Source organism: Lepidochelys olivacea, assembly GCF_965140295.1.
Source record: "Lepidochelys olivacea isolate rLepOli2 genome assembly, chromosome: 8".
Taxonomy (NCBI): domain Eukaryota; kingdom Metazoa; phylum Chordata; order Testudines; family Cheloniidae; genus Lepidochelys; species Lepidochelys olivacea.
In genome coordinates this window covers 98,693,136-98,716,538 of record NC_140418.1, presented here as the reverse complement: position 1 = coordinate 98,716,538, position 23,403 = coordinate 98,693,136, and the positions used below count along the sequence as shown (strand labels likewise).

General features: G+C 40.7%; 1 protein-coding gene across 1 annotated transcript in view; it reads right to left on the bottom strand.

Annotated features, from left to right (window-relative positions):
* FAF1 (Fas associated factor 1) overlaps positions 1-22,021 on the bottom strand; it is a 305,800-nt gene extending 283,779 nt beyond the window's left edge. The window contains exon 1 of the mRNA XM_084638066.1: positions 21,645-22,021. Within this exon, the coding sequence (XP_084494192.1) occupies positions 21,645-21,689 (45 nt within the window). The 5' untranslated portion in view covers positions 21,690-22,021. The remainder of the gene's footprint in view (positions 1-21,644) is intronic.
* Positions 22,022-23,403: the final 1,382 nt, after the last annotated feature.

Genomic DNA, 23,403 nt, shown 5'->3' with positions numbered 1-23,403 from the left:
AAGTCACACGAGAGGTCAATGACAGAATCAGGAGCACAACCTACTTCTAACTCCCAGTCCTTCTCACTAGACCCGTAATTCTCAATTTTTTTCCATACCAGGAACCCCTTCCCATCTTGTGAGAATATAACTGGAATCACTCTTCCACTTCCCAATATGGGAAGAACAGAGTGGTCACAAACCCCAGACTGAGAACCCATACACACATCTCCCCTCTGGAGGTATCTTTCTAGACAAGCGATATAGGACCTAACCACTCTACTAATCTATCTTCTTGGTTCTGGGGTGTGTCAGGATAGCTACACCAAGCATACTGAAGGGCAGAGGCATTGTTTTGTGGTGGGCCAAGTCTCCTGAAGTCTCTGACTCTGTTTTGGAAAACTACTCAGCAGAGGAAAGAAGACCTCAGCACTGTGGCATCACAGCCAAATAAAGTGGTCTATGAGATGTTCAAAAAGTACTCTTTTATAGCAAGGAGACAGTGAAATCTGGTGAAAAATCCCATTCTATGATGCAAATTCACTGTTACAAATGCTCAAAAAGGGGAGGGGGTGTTAAGGTTAGAGGGGGAAAGGCTCAGCTTCCTGGAGACCAGATTTTAGAAAATTACAAATGATTTGCTGTACCTGGAGAAACAAACAACTTTCTACTTCCTCTCCTATATCTCACAAAGATGTAAGTCAGTAACAAGGCCAGTAATAGGAAGATCTGGAAGTTAGTCAATGGGCAATTCCCAATGCCATCTACTGGAAGTCAAATGTAACTACCTCCAAATCCTAAACTGGAGAACACCTACTCATGTGCACCAAATTGCCAGACATACTAATAAGGGAGAATCCCTGCTTTCGGAGTCCATGCACTCATTAAAACAATTACCTTTGCAACAAGTCAACTAAAATAAAATAAAAACACGACATTTTACTAAAGCAAGTAAAAATCATGAATTATAGTAATTTGCTCAGTCAAGCAAGTTATTATTATGAACAACTTGTAAATCCCAGTACTGGAATAAAACATATTTCAAATTAATCACTAAGCCAACATTTTCAAACTTGGGTCCAGATCCACAAAAGGGATTTAAGCATTAGATTCAGCCATTGGAGCTCTAATCACCAGGCTATGAAGTTATTCTCACTCTCTCTCCAGCCCAATGATTCGTTAATTATTTATCCACGGTGGAACAGCTTCAACGGGAGAGATTGAGTGAGCCCCAAATCAGAATATCCTATAGTCCAGTGGTTACAACATTCTCCTAAGAGGTGGGAAACCCCTGTTCATATCCTCTCATCCAAGCAGGCAGAAGGACAAATTAATCCTGGATCTCCCACATCCCAGGGAAGTGCTCTAACCACTGGGCTAAAAGGTAGAAGGTGGGCACCACCATTGCCTCATCCAGACAGATTTTGAATGGGGCCTAATCTGGTAGGCATGCTCAGAGCCGTAGCACAGAGCACACCTACTGGATTGAGCCCCGCAGGCAAGACAGGCACTCCTCCACCTATCTTCCCCAGTTTGTGGATCATGGTGGGGCTTAGGCAGGAGATACAAGTCCAGAAGCCTACAGTGAAGCAGCAGTGTGCTTGCCCAGGGACAGAAACCCAGGTGCCTAGGGAACTTTTACAGCGGAAATGTAGGTGCTGAGTGAGTGTCGGCATCTACAGGGTTCAGTGGCAGCTGAGGTTTTGTGGATCACAGTGGCACCTAAAACTGGCACTTAGGTGCCTGAAGTTAACCACATAAATAAAAGTGGCCTAACTGGAAATCAGTGAAGTATGGATTTAATTGCCCAATTTTAAGTATAAAGTTTGAAAATTGTGGTCTAAGAACGTTTAGCGAGTAGAATAGCTAAACAGAAAGCCTGTCCTTCACAAACAGAATTTCAATAGAAATCCAACTAAGACCTTAGAGTGGAACTGCTATTCTTATAGTTGTAAACCAAAAACCTAATTTGTAATTCCACAGATTTAAAATTAAGTCTTGTATTGCAGAATTTTAACAAGCCTACAACACACTGAGTCCTCTTCAGTAATAAGTTCTGCAGTGTCAGAGTAGTCACTTCTCCAACTGGTCTAGGAAACACACAATACAGGCTTCACTAAAGAAAACAGAAAAGGAAAAAGGAAAGAGATGAAACCTGGAATAGACTCCATGAAAATAAAATGAAACATTCTGAGCACGCAAGAAGATGAGACTTTAAAATAAAAAATACAAAAAATAAAAAAGATACTTTGCTATTTTTTCAAACTAAAGTTAGACACTAATTTATCAATATCCAGGTGACTTAAGATGTAGGTTCAGAAAAAAGTATTAGGTGGCTGTACATTGTTTCCACTGAAGAATATGATGGTATGATTTAAAATTTTCCAGTGGGTACTCAGTTACATTGTATATGAGAGAAGCAAATAAATGACAGGCCATTGCTGAATCACAAGTTGTGTAGCAAGAACAATCACAGGATCATCATAAGATTGGTACAATTTCTTACAAACCCCGCAGGTGAGCAGTATGCTGGATCTACCTGGAACTCTTTGTTCAATTTACCATAGAAAACATCTCTTCAAGTCAGGGTCATGGCATGGGCATGGGAGTGTACAGAAAATAAAAGCACACACTCCAGCTGGCTGTCCTCTTATCAGAACACTAGAATACCAAAGCATACCAAATTTCCATTTGTAATTTAACCATTTGAAGAACCATACATGAAAAAGAGGGGAGGGGGTTATTTTGTTTTTTAATTTGAGTCACCAACTACATTTAAAGACCCCTATTGCCTAACAGTTATTTAAGACTTGAATTCTTTGATAGCTCAACACATTAGTATAAAAAATGAAGGAGGAATTCACCATTTAAGACATTCTCTGAACTCCAACATTTTATTATATATAAAAATAATATATACGTAGGGGGCTGTTTGGTTGAGTTTGTTCAGGTTTGTTTTTAAAAAAAAAAAAGATTGTATTTTTATCAGATTTACAGAGCTTGCCGAACTTTTTTTCTAACCGATGTTTAGCAGGTGGATTTCAGCAGCATGTACAGAAATTGCTTGTTCTTAACTGCTATGAATTATGTGTTTAATACAGAAGCTTTTTTCTTTCTTGTCTAAGGTAAACATTAGAAAAAAAAATCTTCATGACACACCAGCTTTGAAAGTCAAATTGAAGAGTCATCTATCAGAATCACCCAAATAAAGGTATCTGTGAATACAACAAAAGAGGCAGTTTGAAGACTGAGTCATCTGGTAAAGTAGACACAGATTTGCAAAGTGTTGTTTAAAAAAAAAAATATATCAGCATACTTACCGGTATCATAAACACCAACATTCAGGAGAACTGGGAGAGCTCCTGGAATTTATTCCAGGATAAAATTTTGCTTAGTGCTGCTCTTCTGCAACCGCTTACAAAGCTCTCATCACCACAACATCTGAGCATCTCACAATTATTGATGACTTTTACTCTCACAACAAACCTGCTGATTGGGGCAGTATTTGCCCCATTTTACAGCTGGAAAACCGAGGCACGAGGCAGTTTATGGTACTTGCCCAAGGTCACACAGGAAGTTTGTGGCTCTGCCATGAATTGAAACCACGTCTCCCAAGTCCCAGTACAGTGCTGTATCCTTTAGACAATCTGTCCCCTGCATTCAATTGAGTATAATTACTGCTATGCCTGCTCAATCTGGATTTTTTTTAAGACCTTCAGTACATAGTGATCAAAGTCAGAATCTAGAATGCTGTTCTACATTTGAAACCTTACATCCAAGGGTTGCAAAATGCTTTACAAGAAGAGGATAGGTATTATTTCAATTTACAGATTAGGAAACCAAAGCACAGAAAAGTGAAGGGTCTTTTCCAATGTACTTGAAGTGACAGTGGTAGAACTGGAAACACCATCTAGGTCTCCTGACCCATATTCTTTTCCTTTAACAGGTGTACTACATAGTCCATCATGAAAAGAGAAAGAGATGGATAAGACAGTAGAGAAACTGCAGTTGTTCTGATATCAGATACTCAAGCACATTGGATGGTTTCAGTAGTAGCAAAGATGATAAACAAAAGAGTAGAACTCTACAAACAATACCATGAAAGGAATAAAAATAATTTTTCCAGACAAGTCCAATATCTTTTTCCACTCTTAAAATATATCTTATCCAAGATGACATTTCAGCCACTGTGGTATTTTTGGTATAATTTAAGGTAACAATTATCTCATTCCACTAGTATCTCATGAGGATGTTAAACATCATCTACTAAAGTTAGACATTTTTAAATCAACAGGTACAGATAATTTGCACCCAAGCATTTTTAAAAGAGCTGGCTGAGGAGCTCGCTGGACCACTAATGTTATTTTTCAATAAGTCTTGGAACTCTGGGGAAGTTCCAGAAGACTGGAAGAAAGCTAATGTTTTGCCAACATTTAAAAGGGTAAACAGGATGATCTGGGTAATTATAGACTTGTCAGCCTGACACTGATCCTGGGCAAGATAATGGAGTGACTGACACAGGATTATATTAATAAAGAATTAAAAGGAAGGTAATATAATTAGTATCAATCAACATGGGCTTATAGAAACTTGATGTTTTAAATGAAATTAAAAGTTTGATTCATACAGGTAATAATGCTGATGTTATATACTAATACTTCTGTAAGCCATTTGACTTGGTACCACATGACATTTTGATTTAAAAACTTAGAACGATATAATATTAAATCACTGATAAAGTTTGCTGATAAATCATTGATAAAGGGCCACATTGGGAATAGAAATTGTACGGCAGGCCATCAATGATCACAAAATTGGGGTTGGGGTGCAGGAAGGGGTGAGGCCTCTGGTTGGGGGTAGAGGATCTGGGGTGGGGCTGGGGATGAGAAGTTAGCAGTGTAGGAGGGTGCTCTGGGCTGGGACCGAGGGGTTTGGAGGGCGGGAGGGGGATCAGGGCTGGGGCAGGGGTGCAGGGCATGGGGAGAGGCTCAGGGGTGCAAGCTCCAAGCGGCGCTTACCTCAAGCAGCTACTGGAAGCAGTGGCATGTCCCTTCTCCAGCTCCTACCTGGAGGTGCAGCCAGGTGGCTCTGCACGCTGCCCCATCAGCAGGCACCGCCCCCGTAGCTCCCATTGAAGTGCTTATGAGCCGCAGGGCCATGCCGCAGCTTCCAGGAGCTGTGTGGTGCGACCCCAACCCTGCGCCCCGGCTGGAGCGGGGCCCAGCAGTGTGGTGCGACTCCAACCCTGCGTCCCGGTCAGAGCAGGACCAAGCCCCTGACCCTACACCCCAGCCAGAGCGCTGGAGTGGGGCAAGCCCCAGACCCTGCTCCCCAGCCATAGTTTGCCCACCCCTGGACTAGATGATCACAACGGTCAATTCTGGACTTGGAATCTATTAAAATTGTTTTAATAATCTGACCATTTTTAAAATTGTTTTTAAATAAATAAAGAACTTATTTTCTGAGATCCTGCTCTGTGAAACATTTATTGCAGGTCTGAAGTCTGAAAACCATATAAAAATAGTCTGAAGTGCTAATACACTCATTTTTACAGTTTCAATGTGCTTTGTTTAAAAAAAAAAGGGGGGGGGGGAGCAGAGTTTAAGATTATTTCCATCCTACTTACCAAAATTGCTTTTAAACAATACTGGCCCCAAAACTGGAGGCTATATTTAAGCCAAGCCTGAACATCTTGCGTAAGTAAAACTATAAGACTGGGGCACATGTTTGTCAAGGTCAGAGTGACATGCAGCTCATTCCCCCTTTTTAGGTTTACGGTTCATTCTCCAGAATGATTTGTAGGCAGCATAAGTGATCACAGACTAACAATTTTGGTTAGAGTTCTGTTGAATTTTTCCCTGTACTTATTACATTCAGACACAGTTCAAGTGCTAAGATTCAGAGATGTTGATCACATTTCTCCCACTTAAATTCTCCCCACTGAACCCCTAAGTTTAAAAATGTCAGGAATGATTACTTCCAGCTACCAAACTTCAATTCTCCTTCCCCTTCTGTGTGTTGGGTCTCACTCTGCCCATCGAACTCTCTTAAAAGAGGAGTCCAATCCTGCAGCTGCTACACATACAAAACGTCCAGAGTCTTCAGTGGGAGCTACATGTACAAAAGGTCCGCGGACCAGGTGTGCTTGTGAGATGGACGATATATGGCTCAATCTTTCTCCCTTCTTTTATTTGGAATGTTAATTAAAAACCCAAACGAAGAAGAATTTTCAAAATCTCATTAGCAAAGAAGATCTGTGATCCTCTCTTTGTAGCCCAAGCTATAATTTTCCTGCTTCAAGACTTCTTGCCTGGACACCTTGATATATTATAACGTCTTTAAGGTGTACTCTTACCTACCTTCGATTATCTGAGTATTTGAATAATTAAGATAAGAAAAAATATTTTAACTTTACACAACAGAAGGACCAAAGTAGGAGATACACAACAGACAGAACATAAAAGTAGGAGATGACTGGATATAACCACTTTTCACATCGTTCTCTTTCATAATTATTTCTCTTAATATTTGAAGGTTTCTTGATTTAAAGTACAGATGATACATCACAGAAGACTATGAAAAAATAGCCAAATTATTCAGGGGGGTTTCCTTCTAGAATAGTGTTGTATTGGCATTTCTCTCTCCATCCGCCCCCTTTTTTTGTAGTGTTGGCTATTTAGATTATAAACTCTTTGGATTAAAGACCTACCTATCTTCGTAAGAGCTTTACAGAAAATATTTAACAACCTTTTGGGTTCTCCTTAAACAAACATTCTACATTTCTCTTCCCTTATTCTTCATTAGATTTACTTGGGTTTGGTCCTGCTTTGAGCAAGGGATTGGACTAGATGACCTCCTGAGGTCTCTTCCAACCCTGATCTTCTATGATTACTAAACAGTTGCATAAAAAGAGAATATGTTTTTAAGAGATTTTCTAATTCTTGCAATTTATTCTCCCTGTAAAATTATGCTGCTGTATATGATTAAATTCCCACAACCACTAATTGTTATCACTAACAGTCTTAAGATTCCCAGTTGAGAATAAGAAACAGAGGAAGATTAAATAAAAACTGAAGCTGAATTGATGCTTTCCATACAAAAGTACCCTTTGCAGTAGAGAATAAGTATTTTTAAAGAAAGCAGAATTATTGTGAATTAAAGTGTCAGTTATTCAGTTACAGTACTGCAAAAACAAAAGTTATAGCAATGCCCTTTAAGGAGAATTCTGTCAATCAATTTTCAAGTTTCGCAAACATGAATAGGCTATAACTGGTAAAAAAATTCCCAGAAGCATGGTTGTGATCTGCTGAGGTGGCAATAGACTAGAACATCCTGACTTAAGAAGCAACTGCTGCTCTCCCCGTGCTTCAGATTCTAATTTGGTGGACTGTAATGTTTGATACTAATTTAAAAACTAATAAAAAACAAGCAAGGAGTTAACTTCAAAACAAGACTGTAGCTTTACTGTACATCTCCCACAAACTTCAGATTTGCCTAAACATTTTCTGAAGGCGTTCTTGCACCCATAGGAGAAAGAGCTGCTCAACCAGCCAGGCACACAATAACGACTCATCAATGGTCTACTCTGATGGACTGAAGATATGTGACCAGTGTAAAAGGCCTTTGATTTCTGCAGAGCATGGTTTGGTTTGAACTGCACATTGTCTATTCAAATCAATTCATTCTGACATTAAGGATAACTTATGGCTCTCTAGTTTAGTCAGTTGATGTGCCATTTCCTTTCATACAGGCTATGTGGGACAAGTAACTACCTGAGGAGCCTTCGCAGCCTTTTCATGCTGGTACTTTGTGGCAGTCATAAGTTGAGGTTCACATAATGGTTCCACCCATTAAAAAAAAAAGCGGGGGGGGAAGGGGTTTCATGTCCTGCCACCACCAGAGAGAAGCTGGGGCTTCCACAGAAAGATGAATTAATGGATTAGAGGAACTTATTCCTGTTATACAATAAAGGCAAGAAACAGAGCTATGGGATGTAAGCTGAACCGTAAGTACCACTCAAATATTGAGGACGACACCAGGCTCACAAGATGCAGAACTTGTGTTGAATCAAAGAGGACCAAGAAAGCTTTCAATACTAGATATAAAAATCAGATGTACTAAGCCCTTTCAGAGTGTTGAACAGGGCTCAAAACAAAGTAACAAGTTCTTTTCTTTATTTAAGCAGGAACTCATGCAGGGTAAGGCACCAATTACTTGAAACACAGAGTCCTGGGTTATCTACATGGTTGGCCTGGTCTCCAAGCAGGTGCAGTCCTACTTAAATCCTGCACTCTGAGAGATACTGTCACCACCTTAGTGGCATTCCAATGCAGCATCACTAGTTATGAAGATAACAAAACAAGGCTCTCTCTCAGGAGATTATTATGAAATTCCAACCAACTCCTTGACCAGCTCTTCTTTTACACTAGAGAAGCTTTAGAGGCAAAGAAGATATCAAGAATTATGTTAGCATCATCAAGTAACCACATTTTATATAAGTAATGGCTAGCAAAATGAATACAGGACACTAAATGGCACAGCTTTAGGGATAACTAGACATCTGACAGGTGGTCTGCAGTCCTGAGATATTTATCGTAGGTGTTAAGATCACATTGCTATTCGCATATTCTTGGGAGTGCCCATGAGTACAGCATCCTTACAAATCTCTGCGATAAAGTCCCTCCTGTGATGTAATTTGTCAAAGGCCCTTTGAAAGTCTAAATAAATTATGTAGTTAGGATGTGAGAAAAAGTACAGTCATGGATCAGAAACTGGCTAAGAAACAAGTTCTGTGCTAGGACTGGTGTATAATCTTCTTAATTAATCATCAGAAAAGGGATTAGTGAGGAGGCAAAATCTGCAAGTGACAGAACTGTTCAGGTTAGTTGAGACTAGAGAAGACAGAAGCACTTCGGAGGAACCTATCAAAACCCCGAATATTGTGGACAACGCATACACCTTATTGGGTTATTTACTGATATGTTATTAGAGCAGACTCTCTAAAAGCTAAAAATCTTTCCCATAAAAGCAAATGTGACCCTTTGCAACCTTCATTTACCTTGGAATTCACTCTTGGTGTATTTTGCTCACCCTTCAATAAGTTCTCTCAAGCTTCATACATACAGAGAGAAGGAAATACAACCTTCCATTTACCAAATATTCTGTAGTTTCAAAAGTACATTTATAAAACATTTGTCTGGCCCCAAACTTGTTTTTTAACAGAATGAACAACAGTGTAATTAATCTGACAAGAAATACAACTCATCTAAATGTTAACATAGGTCATCTAGACAATTATATATTGGAAAAGAGAGAGATGAACCAAGCAACTGGTCATTTAACACACCTACATGTAATCACCATTGGCTCTGAGAAAGTATTTCAGATTTAGACTTTTTCCACCAGAGCATAAGAATGGCCATACTGGATCAGACCAATGGTCCATCCAGCCCAGTATATCGTCTTCCTACAGTGGTCAGTGCCAGATCTAATGTTAATGCAAAATAGGACATATGTGAAGTGACAAAGCCATCACTCTCTGATGTGAGCACACAGGTTAAAATATAATCTGTCTGATTAAGGGCTTGATCCTAGTCCCATTGAAGTAAGTATCAAAATCCCCCATTGACTTCAGTAGCAGGTCTCATGTTCCTCAATACTTTTAAGCCCACTTTGAGCCAAAGGTATTTGACTGTGCATATTCTGGTGAGATTCTGCTGCTAGTTATGATTAAACACTTTGGTTTGAACAATTATACAAGTGTTTTTCTTTACTTTCCTGTACATTTTCCCCTAAAAAGAAAGGGACAAGATTTCTGTTTCAAAGGGTGGTTTACTGAACATGCAAACCACTTTTCCAGCATGCATATGAATTGCTTAAAAATGCAAAGACTGACATTGACCACCTATTGTACACTAACAACAATATTGTCTGTAGCAAATTAATCCCGTATCAAGTCCCCTCTTCCTGTTCCACTCGTGCCAATATATTGGTTAAGTGCTAGTAAATATGAGACCAACCATTTTCAAACACCACTGCAGGGAGTTTGATTGAGATGCTGTTAAGCATTTAACACTTGTGGGAGGAAAAATTAAAGTTCATTCTTATGTAAATTGAAACCTGTTCTGGGAAGAATTGGTCTCTCCTCAACCAGTCCCCCAAGGGACTAGTACATATTATGGAATTTGAATTTTAGAAACACAAAAAAGTCAAATGAGTAAATTTTACATATTCACAAGCATATTTCCTATTCCTTTAAGATAAAACCTGGTGGCCTAGTGGCAATGCCCCAATGTATTCCTCAGCCAGCAAGGACTTCGAACGCTATGGAAATTAATCTCAGTCCTATGGGAAAGGAGTGCTTATACTTGTCGACAGCTCTCTCTTTTAAGAGTATAACCTTTCCAGTCTTCCTAGAAGTAAGAAGGGATATTAAAAGTCGAGAAAGTCTCAGGACTCCAACAGCGATGAAGTAGGCTACCCACCCTTCCCCAGCCAAAAAAAGAAATAAGCAAATTTGGTAAGTGCAGTTTCTTCACATGACTGCTGGTTTCCAAAGTACTTTTCATACAAACAAATAAAAAACACTTACGTTGCATTTTCCATTACCCAAACAACCCCCCCCCACCCCTTTTTCGCTCAGTGAAAATGTATACCTAGCTCCTGAGTCATGGATATAATCATGATATTTCTTTGTTGAAGGAATCAAAGCTAATTTCACTAATATAACAAGTGTTAATTTACATGGCATTTGAGAAAAAGCCTACTGCTACCACTCCTAAATCAGTATGATAGGTCTGTTTCAGTGACCTACTGCCCCAAATACCTACATGAGTGTACTGGCAGACCTGATGACATGATTACTGTGGTATGAAGAATCTCTTCAAGCAAGTTTAGTAAGGAAGCCACCATAAACGTCTTTCTGAAGTTGAATTAGTGCTCCAGGATGAATTACTATGGTTTCTCATACTACGGCGCCAATGCACACAAATCATGTAGTATTCTCATTCATCTCTATAAATGTCAGATAGTATTTCTAATTAAATATCTACCATTGCATGGGAAAGAATAACCAGTCTCACCATGAATAGTCAAAGTTGTTGTTACAGTAACAGATTAACAAAAAGAAAAGGAGCACTTGTGGCACCTTAGAAACTAAAAAATTTATTTGAGCATAAGCTTTCGTGAGCTACAGCTCACTTCATCGGGTGCTCACAAAAGCTTATGCTCAAATAAATTGGTTAGTCTCTAAGGTGCCACAAGTCCTCCTTTTCTTTTTGCGAATACAGACTAACACGGCTACTACCCTGAAACCAGTAACAGATTAGCATTCCAACTGTTCAGGTTTCTAAAAAGGACACCATTCTTACTCTCAATCTTCTCCAATTTGTTAGTCTTCTGGTTCTGTCTTTTAATTCATATCCTGACTAAAGACCAGAGAGGTTACAAGTAAATCAAACTAAATTTTTTCTGAAGTACATGAGCTTTAGGACTTCAGCTGAACATGAAAGTATCTAAACAAATTAAGTGTTGGTTCTTCAGAAAAGCATGAAAAACAAAAAGATAATACAAGCAAGGTTTTGGGAGCAGACAGTGACAATCACAATAACCAAGCCAAAGAACATTAAGCATACAATATGCTTTTGTAGTCGCTCTTCATATTTCATTTCTAGTGCTAATTATATCAACAAAAACATTTGTGTTGCAAACCAAAGTGTTCAGTTACCAGTCCCAATGCTGTTCCTGCTCCCTAGCAGCACCAGAGCTGTAAAATGTAGGGTTGAAGCAGTAAGCAGGGAAAGAAAAGCTATTATATACATTAGACTCATAAGTATAAATTTCAGTACTTTAAGGTTGTCTACAGTTCTTTCTTTTCAGAAGTTCTAAGCTTGTGCTGTAGCTTCTAACCTTAAAAATAATCTTTATACAAAACAGGAACTAATTAGAATTTAATTAATTAGAAATCAATTTTTTTTCCATCCATAGACAAAATGTAATCTGTACTATCATCCCTGAAATCCTTACAAAAACACTTTAAATAGCTTGTCTGTGTGGGGTTAAATTGATTTTAAAAAAGGAAAAGTCTGGCTTCTGATAGCACACCCTTTAAATACTATGCTCTGCATTTTATTTGCTCCAGGTGTTTTTTTAAAAATGTATAAGGATTTTTCCAACTCTGCTGTTCATTTTTAAATGATCTTTTCAACAAGGGAGAATCTGATTTTATGGGGCAAACAGTAAAACTATGCATGAAGTGCTCTCAAATGCACAAAAACTGAAAAATGGAAGGAGGGAGTTACCTAATATTACTATAACTGAAAGAAATATAGTAGTCACTTGTAGCAACACTAGATTCAAAGTTTTCAGACAAGCGTGACTTACAAGTTGTCCCTTTTACCAAAACTGGAGTTTTGTGGGCAATTGTTAGAATGCTAAACTCTAAACCCTGACAACTGCAAAATTTTGGAGGGAAAAATCATTTGAAGAGACATTTGTGTGTATGTGTGTGTGTGTGTACACACACACACACACACCCCAACTAGAGCGAAGGTTTAGATAGCAAACTCTTGCCCCAACTGACTGAAAAAATAATGGATAGTAAGTCACAAGAGAAACACACCACACTACATTCATGCACTATTGTGGCTAGAAAGTTTTCATGCACATAAAAATTAGGAAAGAAAGAATCAGCAGTTATGATTCTACAGTAACTAATTCAACCATACTGTATATACTGTCTGTATATACTGAGGCAGCATAGTTATCACAGATAGCTATAGAACATATTGTAAAATGAAGGTAATGAATAATGATCCTCCTTTGAGGTAAGGATGAGAAGCTCTGCGTATTATTATATTAATTATTATTATTAGGGAGGGCTATCTTACAGTTGCTGTAGGAATCAAAAATATGAGTAGTCTGGCTTGTGTATAGATGGTTGAGATTTCAGGGAATGACTATTACAGAGAACACATATTTTATTGTATAGGTCCTGCTGAGGAAGATTGGTCTCATCATGCATCTTGAAGTCTCTCCTCTCATACTCTGGCTCCCCTTCCAAGAGTAGGGTGACAGGAAATTCAAAGAACTCCCTCTTGTGGGAATACACAAAAACATGGAAAAGAAAGGCAAAAATGGGAGCTGGACAAGAGAAACGTCTGCACAATGACAAGAAAAAGGTCTTCGTGGATTTGTCATCTCCAAGACATCTTCATGCATGGTAAGCAGCTTTTTGACTCTTTGCTAGATGTAGAGAGAAAATTCCTGGGACCTTTCTGTTTTTCAATATCCTCACTGGAGAAAATGTACTTAGGTACTTCTATTGCTCTCAATGCCTAGTACCTGAGCACGTCACAAATGTTAATGAATTTATATTCACAATATCCCCTGGAAGTAAAGAAACATTACTCCCACTTCACAGTTTAACTGAGGTGCAGAAAGATTAGGTGACTTGCCAAACATTACACAGAAAGTCTGCAGCAGAGACAGGAATTGAATCCAGATATCCTTAGTCCTTGTAATGTATTAAACATAAGACCATCCTTCCTCTCATGAAGGAAAACTAAGGACGCCAATTCTACTAGGTCTTCAGTGTCCTTGGTGGAAAGTTTCTTCTGCAGGGCTGTAGCTGATGGGGGCTGGAAAGTACTTAACATAAGCAGCACGGTAGGAGTAGGAGGGAGTATGTCTGGAGTACACTACACTCCAGATATACACTTTTGATATAGGAGGCTGTTTCAGCTAAATTTACGTTACAACAGCCCTGAGGTAGCCCAAATTTATACCAAAGGCTGGTGCCAAAATACAGAAGGTGCATAAAATGGCTTAAAGCCATCTCTTCCCACCTTTCCTCTGCCCCAGATTCCTGCATTGATGATAGCGTGACTGTAACAGAATCTGGCCCAATGCATCAATACATGGAGAGCTAATTAAAAATAAACAAAAAAATTCAAAAGCCAGCATCTAGTCTTCTTTTAAACTGAAAACACTGTTTTGAAAACAAATTTACTTTCTCAGTTATAACTTCAGTGTGATACAGTGTGTGTGGACTTACTAGTAAAACAAGAAAAGGTTCTCTGATTTTATTTTTAATAATCCCAGAAGGAAACTAATAATGTGGGTTGTAGTTAAATTACATAAACATACTATTTGTCCTTACATAATTATACCAAGACCCAAAAGAAACGGTTTAGTTATCTAAGTATCATGTTTATCTAGATGATATTTTAAGTACCTAGCATCCTTGGAACTGCAGGTTCCAATTCCAGCAGGATTCACTCAACCTTTTGTTTTACATATCAGCCTCCAGCTAATAGGAACCCAACAAATTTGAAGACACCCATCCCTTCCAACTGCTGGTAGGGAGGAGAAGCATTCTCTCTGCATGCTTCCCATTCATGCCCTGCAATGTCCTGGGTGCTATGAGGATAGGTTTTGGATTTCTGATGCTCAACCGCCATCCAAGAGCCTTTCATCTGCTGACATAGGAGAGAGTGTATTTCTGCTATTCCAACTTTATTTAAGCTTTTTCAAGCAGCAGCAAAGTGAAATTTACCTAACACTTTCACTGATGTCTGCAGTTCTGAATAGCTGCGGTGAAACTGATAAAATTATGAAGCTTGAGAAAAGTTTATGAACAGCAACAGAAGCACTGGATTTGTCTTGTCTGTAGATTTTGGATGTAAGCACTGCGTCAGTTACACGTGATTCACCTTTGGATATTTATCTTTGCAACTATAAGGACTAGAATTGTATTTTATTTTTTTTAGTAATAGATGAGAGCTTAGATTCTGCAGAAGTTGAGAGTACTTTCCCAAAATAATTTCTTACTCATGATGGGCAAAAGGATCTTTTAAGATTTGCTCAATTACACTGGGCCTAGTTCTACCAGTTGTTACACCACATCTTTTCATAGAGAGCAAAAAGTACACAGAGACTTCAAGTATATTGGTTCTATATATGAACCTCAAGCTGTGTGGAACACAGGTAACACCAGCTGCTCCCTACAATCAAACCACATATGGAAGAAAACTTCCATATCAATTTGTCACTACTACACAGTTTGCACAGTGAACACAGAATAATTTTTTTTAAAATGTAGAAAACTATCAAGTGTAATAGTTTTCAGGGGTTTAATCAAACACAATCTGAAATCCTCCTATGCTATATGTAAATAGCAGTGTTCTCGCAACATCTTACTTCAGTCAAGAAGAGAGACAACAAGAAACCTCAGGTCCATCAATGCCCTCCTCCCACATCACCACATGGTAGTAGATCACATAGCATAGAACCACCTAGTACTAACTTGCAAGTCCAACAATTCTCCAGGGAACATTTAAAAACAATTAAAAAAAAGACAACAGTTAAGTCCTGGGTCAGGTCTACATTACCAGTGCTTTATTGGTGTAGCTATACTAGTATACCATATGAACAGAACACTAATAGCCACCCCCCACCTCCCTCCAAGCAAAATAAATTACACAAGTGAGATCACAGTTTTGCCAATATAAGTATGCCTACATCAGGGGCTTTTGCTGGGACAGCTATGTTGGTCAAGGATCACATCTCTTCACACCCTTGACGGACAGAGCCATGCCGGCAAAAGTTTGTAGTATAGACCTAGCTTTGGTTACACTGAAGTCAGTGGGAATTTTTCAACTTAAATTAAACTAAAATTGGCCAGTGAGCCTTTGGAGCAATTCTTTCTAGACCCCAAATTTCAGAGATCATCAACAGGAAAAGGTATGCATTTGTGCCACTCACCTACTTGCAAACAGAGTCAGTATCTGAGCTCCACAAGAGGTTCAGAATGTTTGCTTCTTAGATCACACTAATGCTATGCAACATCCTACCCATGGAAACCTAGAAGAACGATCTCTGGGGCCAAAATGGCAGGCCTATTTTTTTTGCTGAATAAAGCTGTTACACAGAAATACAGTAACTCCTCACTTAAAGTCATCCCGGTTAATGTTGTTTCATTGCTGATCAATTAGGGAACATGCTCATTTAAAGTTGTGCAATGCTCCCTTATAACATCGTTTGGCAGCCACCTGCTTTGTCCACTGCTTGCAGGAAGAGCAGCCCATTGCAGCTAGCTGGTAGGGGCTTAGAACCAGGATGGACCGGCAGCCCTCCCCATCAGCTCCCCGTTCCCCGTACAGCAGTCGCCCATCAGGCTACCAATTGCCAGCACTTCAGCTGTCCCTCCCCTGACTGCCATGTGCTGCTCCTACCCTCTGCCTTGAAGCTGCTCTCCAGATCCTCCTGCTTGCTGTCCTGGGGGAACTAATGTCAGGGTGTCCCCCTCCCCCCTGCTCCTACACCCTGCTTACCCAATCCTCCATAGAGCAGGGGGGACACATGACAGGGCTCAGGACAGAGGGAGCTTCCTGGCAGCAGCTGCAGTCTCAGCTTGCTGATTAACTTTAAAAGGCAGTGTACTTAAGAGTGGGGTCAGCGTACGCAAAGGAGAAATGCGCACACACAGGGTGTGTGTCTCTGTCTGCCATGATGTCTCCCCTCCCTCCATTCTTGCTGCCTTGTAGAGTGTGGGGTAACGTTAACAACGAGTTAACCCTTAAGGGGTCAACCAATTGCTAGTTCATCATTTAGCAGTAAGGCATCACCTGGGAAATATCCCACCCTCTGACCTCACCACTTCAACCAAGCTTCACAACCATCATCGCTGTGTACCAGTATTAAATTGTTTGTTTTCCCTGGAACCTAACCCCTCCTACTTACATTAATTCTTATGGGGAAACTGGATTCACTTAACATCGTTTCGCTTAAAATCACATTTTTTCAGGAACATAACTACAACGTTAAGCGAGGAGTTACTGTATTGAATACCGAGAGAACCATATTACCCACCAGCACCTGTGCTTTTAAATTCAGGACATTCCTTTTTAAATTTGATTGTAAGTTCTTAATTAAACTATAAACTCTTCAGAAGAGGGACCAGCTTTTACTCTGTGTTTATATGGGGCATCCTGATTCTGATTGAAGCCTCTAAGTTATATTATTTGTGTTGTTGTAGCTCTTTAGGTAACCCAGCCATAGATCAAAGTCCTGTTGTGTTAGGCAATTTAAAATAATATTTTCCATTTCCCACATGAACTGGAGATATGCCCTGTATTAGCTCCTTTAGCAATGCACATCCAATTCCCTCTTTAATGAATTTATGATACCTACTTCAAGTGCTAACTTTTTGCCGTTTGCCCCATGTTCCAGTCACATACTGAATGAAGAAAGTCTGAATTGCATTTATGACAGTAATGAAAGCTGGTACATACTTAAATTTACTACCATACATAATCCCACTGAAGTCAGTGGTACTACTCACAGCACACAAAGTTAAGCATATACTTAGTCTTTGCAGGAACAGGGCCTAAAAGTAGCAGGTTAGGCAGGATGCTTATGCAACCTGTTTGAATGAAAAGGATACCTTAATGCAACTTGTGGTGTACAAATAACCTCATTTATATCTTCTTAGAGAATTACAAGTTCAGATACTTTCTCTTCATAACATGTGCCTTCTAAAACTATTTGAGTAGTCCTATTCTTAGCTACTGGTATCAATTCTTAATCTAACCACATGTAAATCTCACAATCAGGTAACCAAAAGAATACAAAAAACTCAAGATGTTTTCTTTCTAGTGCTGTAGAATACAAAAGTAGTTAGAACAACCATAGTCAAATGGAAAATTAAATGGTAAATATCAGGTGCTCTTCCCATTGAAGTCAACAACACAACTCCCATTGACTTCAGTGGAGCAGGATCATGCCCTAAGTGTCTAACGAAAACACCCAATGATAAAAATTTCTGAATCCAATGGAGAATTTTTGTGGTGATGGGAGCGCTTGCCATGTTAAAAATAATTATGATAGTGGCCTTTGCTTGGTAATTTTTTAAAGAGGTTTGAAAAACAAAAGTCCCCTCCCAATTTTATCCTTTCCCATTTAGCAAACACTAATTGAACAAAATTGAAAATAATTGTTTTGTTTAATAGTTTCCAGTGTATATAATGTATTATAACAAAATATCTTGCACCACTATTCTCAAGGATGAGAACAATATGTGTTAGTTAAAAAACAGAAAATATAGCATAGACAGCATACAAGATTATTTTGGTGAATCCCCCCCCCACCAAAATGGCTTCTGTTTTGTTTTTTATTAAGTTGTTGGTGAATGACTGGCAAATTTAAATCAACACTAGATATTTAGAACAAAGCTGTCTCACCAATTCATAGCATTTTAGAGATACAGGTCAAATTGGGCATAAAAATTATTGACAATGTCCCTTTAACTAATGTAAACAGTATCATGCCATGGGAAGCAGGAAAAATTAAAAGAGGGCCAGAAACACAATACGTGGCTACTGAAATATAAAAGACAAGTGAGAGGCTGGCGAAGAAAGGGTGATTTAAAAAAAAAAAAAAAAGGCATTATGAGATATAGTCTTACCTGGAGATCTGGATTCTGGCCTCAGCTCTACCATTCATTCATTAGGTTTCATTTGAAGTACCGCTTAATTGCTCAGTACCTCAGTTTCCCCATTTCTAAAACTGAGGTAATACTTTCTTGCCTTTATCTGTACATTTATAAGGGTACCCATCACTGCAGTTATTCAGCACACCTTTATTAAGAGCTTTAAGATCCTCCAAAAAAGAGGTGCTATATAAGTGCAAAGTAGTATTATTAAAATCAATCTGCAAAGTGTATATGAATTAAGCGTTCTGTTTCAGGACTCTGGTAAGATGCACAAACCAAGGCCCCAATCCTGCAGTTGGATTCATGCACATGATCCTCGCAGTAGCATGGAGTTCCAGCAACATCAGTTAGGTCCTGCCAGTTTCTGCCTACATGGATATGATTGCAGGCCTGGAGCTCAAACTCATTTTCTGTTGTATGTGGGGTTACCAGAACCCTTTGAAGGAATTATAGCTTAATGACATATAATTGGGGTATCAGAGTAACAGCCGTGTTAGTCTGTATTCGCAAAAAGAAAAGGAGTACTTGTGGCACCTTAGAGACTAACCAATTTATTTGAGCATAAGCTTTTGTGAGCTACAGCTCACTTCATCGGATGCATACTGTGGAAACTGCAGAAGACATTATATACACAGAGACCATGAAACAATACCTCTTCCCACCCCACTCTCCTGCTGGTAATAGCTTATCTAAAGTGATCACTCTCCTTACAATGTGTATGATAATCAAGGTGGGCCATTTCCAGCATAAATCCAAGTTTAACCAGAATGTCAGCAGTGGGGGGTAGGAAAAAACAAGGGGAAATAGGCTACCTTGCATAATGACTTAGCCACTCCCAGTCTCTATTCAAGCCTCAGTTAACTGTATCCAATTTGCAAATGAATTCCAATTCAGCAGTTTCTCGCTGGACTCTGCATTTGAAGTTTTTTTTGTTTTAAGATAGCGACCTTCATGTCTGTAATTGCGTGACCAGAGAGATTGAAGTGTTCTCCGACTGGTTTATGAATGTTATAATTCTTGACATCTGATTTGTGTCCATTTATTCTTTTACGTAGAGACTGTCCAGTTTGACCAATGTACATGGCAGAGGGGCATTGCTGGCACATGATGGCATATATCACATTGGTGGATGTGCAGGTGAACAAGCCTCTGATAGTGTGGCTGATGTTATTAGGCCCTGTGATGGTGTCCCCTGAATAGATATGTGGGCACAGTTGGCAACAGGCTTTGTTGCAAGTATAGGTTCCTGGGTTAGTGGTTCTGTTGTGTGGTATGTGGTTGTTGGTGAGTATTTGCTTCAGATTGGGGGCCCCCAGACGTTCTGGTTAAACTTGGATTTATGCTGGAAATGGCCCACCTTGATTATCATACACATTGTAAGGAGAGTGATCACTTTAGATAAGCTATTACCAGCAGGAGAGTGGGGTGGGAAGAGGTATTGTTTCATGGTCTCTGTGTATATAATGACTTCTGCAGTTTCCACAGTATGCATCTGATGAAGTGAGCTGCAGCTCACGAAAGCTTATGCTCAAATAAATTGGTTAGTCTCTAAGGTGCCACAAGTACTCCTTATAATTGGGGTATGTTATTCCTTACACAGTACTATTCACTCCAAATATCAAAAAAATGTAGGTTGCCTGTAGAGCTATTAAAATTTCAAAGTAGACAAACAAGTATCAATGTCACATACTCAAAGTCCTACAAAAGGAAAATATCCACCCATCATTCCTGTCAAAAACATGACCCAACCTGTCACAGCAATAAACAATCATAGATTGCTTACTCGTATAGTTATTACCACCATAGCAACTAGGAGTCCTACCCCAGGACCAGGGTCTCATTGTGCTAGGCACTGTACAAACAGAGAACAAAAAGATAGATTGTAAACTCTTTGGGGCAGAGACTCAGTATAAAATAAGAGACAGACAGAGGAGTACAAGGGAACAGTGAGACAGAATTGGTCAGCATGACACCAGCAGCCTATTCGTTATCAAGTTTTTTTGTAGGCACCTCAGCAGAGGAGAATATTTTTTGAAGAGACATTAAATTGTATTTGTTATGATCGAATAATTCTTATTAAGGAATATCTTTATGAATGTGTGTTTACATACATGTATACACACGCTCAAAAAGAAGAGGTAAAAAAAAAGCTTTTTTAAAATAAATAATAGATATAATCACCAAATGAAGCTATGTTCCTAGTGAATTGCTCAATCTTTTGAAATTTAGAGGTAAATAGGCCTAGGCCCCAATCCTGGGAGCTAATTTAAGGTCTTCCCATGCACCAAACAATAGACATGGCTTAAGATTAAAAACAAAAAACACCACATACATGAAACAAATACATGCAAGACAATGAAAGACACTTTTCCAAGTTGTTTCACACATACACACACCCTCAGAACTAATTTCAGTTTATTGTATCCTTTAAAAGAAGGGAGAGAAGTAAATGCCTGTTTAACTTGTTCATGAGGAAACATTATAGAAAAATAAAGCTACCAAGCTACTACACTGAACTGATTAACTAAATACCCACAAACCTGTTAAATATCACTTTCAATTGGAAACACTAGCTTTGGGATTGAAATTAAGGTATTCTGGGGATTTTTTTTTTAAACTTCCTTGCATGGTGAAAGACTTCCCAGTGAATGTTTCTCTCTTTACAAATATATATATTTCGTCATTCTTATTTAAAAAAAAAAAACTCAATCAAGCTATCACAGGTGGAGGCAGCCATGGTCCCAGTGCGCTTGATGTTTACTTTATGATGGAGATGAGCACCCATCTCCAGCACAGCAAGTGGCCTATTGACAGCTAAGAGGTTACACACAGTGACCATGGGGAGAAGAAATGAGTTTTGTATCTTCCAGGATTTTGCCTGGAGTGGGCGAGCGAGGCTATGGCTTGTCTGAAGGTTTGGGAAGGGGGGCAGGGATGAAGGTGCCTTTAGAAACGGTCTGCGCGTGTTTCAAAGGCGGCTCAGGCTCACGCCGCGAGTTCGGAGAGCAGGGCAGGCTGACCAGGGTAAAACAAACGAGCGAACAGCTGAGGGGGGCGGGGGGCCCCACGCCCGCAGAGCCGAACCCCGGCACGAAGAGGGGGCGGCACAGAAATTAGGAGAAAGAGGGGCGAGGGGGACTGAGAGGCTGGGGGGGGGGCGGGGGTTGAAACGTACCTGAAAATCTGCCAGGATCATTTCTCGGTCCATGTTGGACGCCATTGCAGCCGGCCGGGTCCCCGGCTCTTGTCTGCACTGTGCACCTGGAGCCTGCTGCTGCTGGGGACCGGGGCGGGGAGGCTAAGAGCTCATGGGAGCTCCGAGCCGAGACAATCCCCCTGCTGCTCCCCCGCTCCTGGGGCCGCTCCTCAGGCTCGCTCCGGCGTCGGAGAACGGGAGGGGTCCCCGGCGTGCGCCTGCGGGAAGGGGGGGAGCTCGGCGCGGAAGGGGCAGGGGGGCAGCCGGCCCCTCCGAGCGGCGCCCTCCGCTGCCGTGCCACAGAGAGGAGGAGGCAGCGCTGCTTCCTCCCTGGCTCGCAAAGCGTCTGTCGCACATTTTGCCTGTCATTGAGGTCGCAAAGAGGCGCTTTGCGGCTGCCACGTGACCCTTCTGTCAAGCGCCGGCGAGGAGAAAAGCCGGGGGCGGGGGGGAGGGAGCGGGCTTGTGTCTTTCCGGCAGCGCGCGGAGGCTGCGCCAAGCCCTGGCGCCGCTGCCGGGCCGGGGAAAGCGGGGCCCCCGGGCGCGGGCGTTGCGGGAGCGGCGCCGGGCGCGGCGCTCCGCGGGCCGGAGAACGCTGCGACGGTGGCCCGGCTCCGCGCCGCGCCGCTGGGAGGGGGTTGATTGCAAGGGGCTCTCGTTGCAAAACGCACACCGCAAAATCGTGCCGCGCCACGGGGCGTTTAGAACCGGCCTCGAAACCAGCCACGATCACAAAGGAGGGAGTCGCTCCCTGCAACCCAGGGAATAAAGCCTGGCAGGTCTAGGGGGCACTTGGCTCACGTTTAGGCCTTCCCTGAGGTCATGGTCGGCCTCGTTGCACAAGGAAACGTCGCCCTACAGTCCTGAGTCTCAGCATGCAGGGTTGGGGTAGCCCTGTGGGTGCCAGGCTTATAGCGAGAGAAGGGGGATGAGGTAATAGCTTTCCTTGGACTCGCTTCTGTAGGTGAGAGAGACAAGCTTCGGAGCCCCACTGAGCTTGTCTTCAGCTCTGGGAAAGGTACTGATAGGGTGACCGCTAAATACAAGATGATACAGATAGTTCAGCGTCTGTTCAGTCTTGTACTGAGCTGTGACGCTCCGAGGACCTTTCCCAGACCTGAAGACTCCGAAGCTTGTCTCTCTCAGCTGGTCCAATAAAAGCTATTACCTCACCGTCTTCTCTCTCAGTGTCATTTGAGGGTTAAAAGCCCCCTTTGAAGTAGCTCCCCCGGTTATGAATGACTGCTTTATTTTTCAATGAGAATTAATATCTTGATTTATTTTAACTTCATTAATTCTGCTTGGCATTTTGACACAGCTCTATATTAATGACGAATGTTATTTCAGGTTTGAAACAATTGTTCATCGGTAGGGTGATTAGGGTATTTCTTTATACCGTATTTTCTGGCAATCACCAGTTTGACCTGGATTACCTGTTCCCATCTAGCATGACAAAGACCTAGGTGTTTTTATGTTGTAAACTACTGTGTGTGCCTGAATTAAGGTGTAACTCAGTGGAGCTATGAATCACAGGATGAAACGTCAAATCATTATTGTCCCATTGAGGCCTAAGCCAGATACCATTTCTCCCTCCAAATACACTCCTACATAGAAATGCCTCTCTCAAAGAGAACACCCATAGAAGTGTTTTAGCTATATCTGTTGTGGTTATGATTAATGCAGCACTGAGACAGTTGTGCCTTTCTGTACCATAGTATCTGGTTGCTTTGTATATAAA